Below are 7,782 nucleotides of genomic sequence, written 5' to 3'. Positions count from 1 at the left end.
GTCCTGTGGGTTGTCTCGCAAGATGGTAGGCTCAATTTCGATTTAAAGCTTTCGTGACTGCAGGGATTCATCTTCTTGGTTCTTTCGGTAAAGTCACGTAGAATGGAAATATAAATAAAAATAAAACCTAATAAAATAATTCTCACGACGTTTCGGCAAACGCAAGTATCCGTCCTCGGTGGAGAGCAGGTCTGTCGAGGAGACAGTCTGAATGAAGAAGAAGACTCTGTCTGAGTCATTCAGACCTGCTCTCCACCTGCAGGACGGCTACTTGCGTTGTGGCCGAAACGTCGTGAGAATTATTTTATTGTTTTATTTTTATTATTCCATTGTACGTGACTTACCGAAAGAACCAAGAAGATGGTAGGCTCTCGATTATCCGCGTGCGGTTTATCCGGTTGCGATTAACCGCGCACCTGAGATTTTGACAAATTAATAACTCGTGGATTTTACTTTATGCTAAAATTAATACTCTAAAAACGGTTACGTATTGTTATTCTTGCAAATGTTTATTACAAGTCAACATGCTTAACCCAAACAAATATGCGCTCCGGTTGATCCGAAATCCACACGGTCGCCGCTATAGTACAGTAGTTGCATGACAACAGTGGGCGGAGTTTGATGTTGAAATAGCGTGGCTCTGAAACCCACTTAGTTGGCAAGTCTTCTGCGCGGGAGCAGAAAAGTGTTTCGCTGACCACGCATGTCCATCGGTCGATCGTTAGTATTCATTCTAATCGAATAATAGTTATTTTTGGATTTTCTGCGGTTTTGAATAATCTGCGGCCATCCTCCGCGTCATTAGCCTCTGATAATCGAGAGTCTTTGCACTTGCATTGCTCGGTGCAAGGTTGGTGAAGGCACGGAGTGTGGATGTGGAAGCATTACTGAGCAGCACAGCAGCGGCGTCTGCTGCATCACAGTCTGCTACCCTCAAGTAGCCGCCCCACTGCCACCTATGACAACACGCCGTGCATTCCTGGTCGCCCATCCAACGCTTAACCGGCCTCGACACTGCTTGGCTTCCCGAGATTTTATGAGTGGGTGCATTGCCGGGAGATTTTGGTCATCGTCGACCATGGCAATCCACTGCTGGATGAAAGCCACATCGATCCTGTGACGCAATGGTTCCCTCTCCTTAGCACCGCACACAGGTGGATTTCATCGCTCGATTTGCCTGTAGGTTGTACATCAAGAAATGACGTTCGATTCTTGTTAACGCTCTCTCTCGTTTCGTCTCTCCCCCGGTTGACCTCCCCCGCCGGGCGCCTGACTGCCTCCGACACATGACTACCGCCGCTCCAGCACGGTAAGAGAACCTTGCTATTTTTAAAAGCGGGTGGATGCGAGTTGAAATGTGAGACTGGCGTGTTTTCTGTTCCCCGTCACCTTCGACGCTAGCCGCAATGCAAACGACTCTCGTCGGCACCAGGGCTCTGTGTTCCCTTGCCTCCACATTTTTTTCCATGACCAAACAAACATTTTTTTTATTTTGCCCCAGCAGTCTATAAATCTGGCCAGGTGGCTCGGCAATCGAAGGTTGCGATTTAAAATCCACAGTTGAGGATTAACTCGTCCCATCTCTCGGGGTCGATCTAAAAGTGAGTACCACCTTGCGGGGAAGTCAACAGGGTCCTGGGGATAGACTCGCCCGCCATATGAATGTGGAAATTCCACCACTGGCTCAGGGCTGTAAGCAAGAGCTGAGCACTGCCCTTAATCGCACAGCAGTGCTAAACTTTGTCGTTAGAGAACGACCTACTGGAGAGGAGATACCACGGGAGCTACTTCTGAGATCACTTCAGGTAGAGGGCATCACTTTTCCAGCCCATTCTGCTTGGAAGTCGTGAATGAACAGAGAGGGACTTGGTCCCGGTCAAGTACATGGTTTGCGCTCCAGTGGTGGTGCGGAAATTAACGTTTTATTGATTGAAATGTTACTGGAGTGCTGCGGCAGTCCCTTGCGCTATAAGAATGCACAGCCGTCTTGTCAATCCACTGCTGGATGAGGGCCTCCCCACTGCAGTGTGGGTCACGGCGTGGATATGATGCGTCAGGTGTGAGGTCCTGCCTCGCACGTAAATGTTTGGTCTGTGGTTCTCGCACTGCACTAAACCCAGCATATCCTGAGTTTGATTCCCAGCTGTGACTAATGAGTGGCGAGGCGCTGTGCGATCCAGTCCTGGGGCCCCTTCCCACGTCACCTACGCGCCCACTAAACCAGTGCGTGAAGTATGGTCCTGTAACCCCTTATAGCCGATACGGCGTGGGGAGGCCCTCATTCGGAATAAAGGTTTTATGGGTTGGATCGCGCAAGTCGTAAATGTGTCATTAACCCGCCACTACCCGACAGCCAATTTCGCGATCTTCTGCGAGGTGAACGTTGGCTTTGTTGGGGTCACCAAAATGACGAAAGCAAAAAAAACAATAAAGAAACTACTGTACTGTATTGTAGCGATGCAAATAGAAATCGGAGCAACCGTAACAACAACCAGTTTAACACACAGTAGGTTTCGCGACCAATATTATCCACAAGAGGTTTTATGGGTTAGATCGCGTAAATATAAATGTGTCGTTAACCCGCCACCGCCCGACAGACCATTAGTAAGGTTTGTCATGGAAACAAAACGTGCCAGTTAGTTACTAGTTGAGCACACCGGTGTGTGGGAGAAAATACACAACATTTACAATTTGAGTACGACGTTTTACTTGCAATTGCATTCGGTGTCATCGGGCGATTTTTTTCCAAAAAAAATTACACAAAGCTTGTAAATTTGAGGCTGTTGGGGATGGTACGAGGCTGGCCGTGGCTTTCATGACGATCTCTAACTGTGATGCACACTCCCTGTATTCTTTGCGTGTGAATGCAGCACTTCTGGGGGCCTGTTGTGAACTGGGGTCTCCCTCTGGCAGCCATCAATGACATGAAAAAGAGCCCAGAGATCATCAGTGGACGCATGACCTTTGGTGAGGGTCACCTCGTCCCTCGCTCCAAGTCCTGAAGCAACGTGGGCCAGGATCTTGTCCGGCACCCAGAATAAATTCAAGGGGTGGGGTGCCCGGTATAATCTGTCCTCTTACTAAAACCTTGTTATTTAATTTTTAGATTATGTATTGATTGCAATGTTATTTATATTGATGAAAGATAAGAATTGGTTTTTACCCTTTTTGGCAATAAAACAGGTGTTAAGATGTTCAAACGCCAAATAGATACATTTTGCAAGGCATCAAGTCTGCATTAACCACACGTACTTGTGGCAAAACACTGTTTTTATATCATCAGAGACAAAAGTGGTATTCAATGCATTACACGTTGCAAATGGGATAAGGCCTAGTCTTTGTGGAAAATAACAGGGTCGGCTAAATGTGTACGAGCACTGTAAAGGGACCATTTGAAACCCGGGTTGTGCAGTGCAAACATTCTGCTGGGGCTGGCGCGTTTCCGCCCAGCGTGGAGACGTGGCTAAAGCCACGAGTCCGCCTCGTTTTGCACGCTGGTTAAATTTTTAAGGGGTTTTTTACAACAACAAAAACAATTTAACACGCAGGCATTCGCAACCCAATGTTATTCACAAAAAATAAATGTGCTGGCTCAATTCACCCGCTTTTCTTGAAGCTGGTTGTTGTGATTACCGGCGAAACATCATGGTACTCGAATTGTAAATGTTGTGGGTTTGCTCTCCAACACAACTGGTGTGTTGAAGTAGTAACTAATTGTCACATTTATTTACGTGACAAACCTGACTGATTCGCCATGGCGGGTTGACGACACATTGATATTTACTCAATCTAACCCAAAATAACTTTTATTCCAAAATAAAAACCCTTAATATTTGCGGGACATGGTGTTATCCACTTGCATTGTGTAGAGGACGATCTGAGTGGATGATGATGATCATGGCGGTGATGGTGAGTGACCGCTGCTGCTGGTGAAGGTCATGAAGTTACCAACGGCGATGATGATGGCCCCCGATGTTAATGAAGTTGATGACGCACGATGGTGTTATTGATGATGGTGTGGTGCGTGCGTGTGTTGCAGCCCTGTGCTTGTACTCGCTGCTGTTCATGCGCTTCGCGTACAAGGTGCAGCCGCGGAACTGGCTGCTCTTCGCCTGCCACTTAACCAACGAGTCGTGCCAGCTCATTCAGGGTGGCCGCCTCATCCAACACAAGTGAGTAACTCCCCACTTTGGCTAGCTCGGCTACGCGTGTAACCGGATTGGTTGCTTGGCATGTAGGTAAACTCGCTTTCATTTTACCAGCTAAGGCCCACTGAGCTACATAGCTCTTTTTCAGAAGCGATCGGTTATCACAAATGATGGTTCGACGAAATGGCTTATCGTGTGGCATTTATAGCAGCCATATACTATAAATGCATGTTCCTAAATGTTGAGGGAATAACCGGAGGAGCTGGTTAAAAAAACTCTCACGACCATGGGGAGAACACGCAAACTCCAAAAATGCAGGCAATCCAAGTTGGGATTGAATCCACACCCTCCTGCATACCAGGTGAGGCAGATAACATCTCGCTACTGAGGCACCCAGGTAGGTACAGGTAAAGGTGCAGCCCTGCAATTACTTGCTAATGCTACTGCAAGCAAAGGATTTTCACTCGAGGGGGCTCGAGATCCCCTCTAGACAGCCTGGAAGGGGTGGGAGCCCCCACACCTTACTCCACCACACACAACTTGCAGATCCACTAACTGTGCCATACCCATTTATGCTGCTGGTCGACAGACATGGGGAGTTAAGCAACTTGGATCATTGTCAGCTACCATGATTAGCAGATAACCAGTCGCTTTAACTATGTCCACAGTCTCTTTTCTTTCCGTGTCTCCTGCTTGTCTGCGTAGTCCTTGTTTTCTTTGACCCACTTGTGTCTGTGTACATCCCTCTACGTCTTCCACGTCTTCCACGTGTGCCTTTTTTGGCTGTGCGTTCCTTGTCCGCCTCTCATCCGTCTCCCTCGTCCTCTTCGGGTCTTTCTCGCATCAAGTCTCGTGTCTCCCCTCGCGTGTGACCCGCAGCATGCAGAAGGAGAAGGCCCTGAAGCAGCAATAAGACGCACGTGGGTTCGCGTGTAGCTGCTGTGGGGTCTCGGTGCACGCGCGAGCCAGACACACTCCGGTCGTCACAGCCCAACGCCGACGTCTGCCCAGATTCTACTCCAAGACCGGCTCAGCCACTCCGACTCTACACCTCCAACTCTCCTCCCCTCCCCTCCCCGAAAACTAAATCTTAAGCGGAAACTCATTCTGGCAACGGTTTGTAGGAATAAATCAATAATTTTCACACCAAATTGATTTTCTTTGAATAAAAATGCACAAAGCCTGGCTTGTTACGACGCAGGAATGACGTTTTGAAAACATTTGCGGTGTTTGTTTGTTAATGTCTGCAACTGCACTGTCCCTCCATAAGACCGTTTTTAAATCGCGAATGGTTAACATTTAGCGCGGCATTATATGCTGACACGCGCACATATCTTCCGTTAAGCATTTTTAATTGTTTAGAAGACCCACGGTTGTAGCTTCATTTTTTTCCCCCCCAGCAACCTCAATTAAACTCCAAACTATGACTACTGCGGAGGTCTTCGTGGTTGTGCTGCGCAGCTCTCGATGTGTTTTCTGGGTCGTTGCACGCGACGTCTGACGTTTTGCTCCACGCGCCGGTAGCTTGTGGGAACTGAACATTCAATCGAGTGTTTAACTTGCGCCAGGACGTGGCACGGAACGTTGGACATGTGCCAATCGAACGCAATGTGGTACAAACCGAAAATGCTTGAGCGCTACACCATTGCAATTTGGCCGTTTTTAAGAGGTTAAATGTCAATTGATGCTCCACAATATAAGTGAAAGTTAATGTTCACACGATATGCATGCACACATGTTTAGTGTATAGTGTAATATAATGGAGTGTTTAGTGTTCGTGTGTGCGCATGCATATGTGCGTGTATCACTCGCCAACGCAGAGGCTAATCCACACCATAATAAATCCACACCATGTTACGTTTGGACCAAGATTGGTTTTGCTCAGACGTTATTAAATGAGCGCTCGCACGGAAGTTTATCTGTCATGGACTTGGAGTTTGGGCTTGGCTTCGTGTGTGCTGGAACAGGACAATGTTTGTCAGTCATAAAAAATAAAAGGTGTGTCCACATACGCGTGTTTTGGTGTGCTAAAATTCTGCATGACCCGAGTTTGCGTTGTGAAAGGTAGTGGTGCAGCCCTGCATTGCTGGTCAGGCGACTGCTGGCAGATGAACCTCCACCAGAGGGCATTTGCTCTCGGTATTTGATGTCTTGGGAGAGTGAAACAATCACCCTACTAACACAACACACGAACACCACCAACGTGAAATGAATGCCTTACTAACAAAACACGACCACAACGTGAAACGCACGCCTTGCTAACATCGCATTATTTTTTAAGAGTTATTTTTGTCTCGTTCAGCACTAGAGCATTGGGTGATTTAACCGATGCTGGGATGTGGGTGGCAGAGATGGGTGTACCCACTATGGGGCCCAAGCCAATTATTTTTCTTGTTTTGGTACCAAGTGAGATGGCTCGGACTTTAGCATAACCGAGATATTTAAATCGCCAATAAAAAAAGAAATTGCAACACAATTCACCTTCAGTCACCATACAAACTGGTATCAGCCAGTCATCTCGGTTAACAGCTGGCCCTGTCCCATGACCACCTGCCAGCGAGCTTTTCACAATTCACATGACCTCAGTGTAGCCATCCTGTAAATAGTTTTTCGTTAATTTGAAATGAGCCCTGCGAATATGCAGAGCTTCCAAAATCTGCGTGTTTTGGTCATATGGCTGGACTGGCACCCAGCATGGCAATGTGGAATTTCCATCACTGGTTCAGGACCACAAACGGTCACGAGCGCCCACCCTATTTGCTCATTTGAGCTGGAAGACGCTTTACATTTAAACCCTCCATGGACCAAGGTGGTAACGCGCGGGGCTTCCGCGGATATCTTCCGCCGTCGGCTTCCAGGGCGTCGTGTGTTAATGAAAACGGCCTCTCTGTTGCAGGGGTGACAGGGGTTCCTTGTGCTCGTGCGCACCTGTGTACCTGTGTACCTGTGCACCTGTACCTGTGTGAACCGTGCTCTGTGTACCTGTGTGAGCCGTGATGAGGGGCGCGGGTGTTCCTGTGCTGCGTTCAGGGACCCGGTGTCACTGGCGCGTGAGTGGCCGAACCTAAAATCAGATGGCGCCCCGCAGCTTCGCTTCATACGTGCTGAAACGTCCATGTCACGTGTCTGTAAATCCCCCACCATCACCGCCTCTGTCCCCAGCAGCAGTGGGCATGGGTTCACCGCAGTAGAATCAACGATCGGTACGTGACGTGTGGCGGTGTCAGCACTCGCGCCTCTTCAAAAGGCCAACAATATCCCCACGCCTCCCTCTTGAGGCGGGCATGGCCTCCACGTTCAATGACAAATTCAGGACGTCGCCTTGACCCTAACGGTGACCTATACCGCCGTGCGGTTTGTTCGTGGCGGGCGCCAGCCGGTACGTTCATCACAAACATTCCCACCGGTAACGGTTACCGCTTCTTGACTTATCGAAACCGGTAACCTATTTTTCAAATGGTTTACCGCTTGACTTGATCTTGTTCAACAAACCGAGAACCCCGTGAACGGAAGGGGAGAGGCTGTCCTCTGCCGAGGATGCGGAGTGGAGCCGCGGTGGCGGTGGCGGCTGCCTCGTCGGGGGCTGCCTGTGACCCGCGCTGCGGACTCCGCCGTGGGTTGGTGGACCACACGC

At 48.7% G+C, this 7,782-nt stretch overlaps 1 protein-coding gene across 1 annotated transcript; it reads left to right on the top strand.

Annotated features, from left to right (window-relative positions):
* The first annotated feature begins 1,658 nt into the window (after positions 1–1,658).
* LOC121852177 (mitochondrial pyruvate carrier 1-like) lies at positions 1,659–5,061 on the top strand. The gene is made up of 4 exons (XM_042346273.1): positions 1,659–1,805; positions 2,871–2,967; positions 4,040–4,172; positions 5,028–5,061. Exons 1-4 carry the CDS (start codon positions 1,659–1,661, stop codon positions 5,059–5,061), a joined length of 411 nt encoding a protein of 136 aa, XP_042202207.1.
* Positions 5,062–7,782: the final 2,721 nt, after the last annotated feature.

Source organism: Callorhinchus milii, unplaced genomic scaffold (genome assembly GCF_018977255.1).
Source record: "Callorhinchus milii isolate IMCB2004 unplaced genomic scaffold, IMCB_Cmil_1.0 Scaffold526, whole genome shotgun sequence".
NCBI lineage: Eukaryota > Metazoa > Chordata > Chondrichthyes > Chimaeriformes > Callorhinchidae > Callorhinchus > Callorhinchus milii.
Note: the sequence above shows the minus strand (reverse complement) of the source record. Positions and strands in the feature narration are given on the sequence as shown.

Excerpts from the sequence above, each read along its gene's own strand:
- LOC121852177 (XM_042346273.1), top strand. The coding sequence starts at position 1,659 with ATGAATGTGGAAATTCCACCACTGGCTCAGGGCTGTAAGCAAGAGCTG. Across the intron at positions 1,806-2,870 it reads TACTTCTGAGATCACTTCAG|CACTTCTGGGGGCCTGTTGT; the intron begins GTAGAGGGCATC and ends GTGTGAATGCAG. Across the intron at positions 4,173-5,027 it reads GGCCGCCTCATCCAACACAA|CATGCAGAAGGAGAAGGCCC; the intron begins GTGAGTAACTCC and ends TGTGACCCGCAG.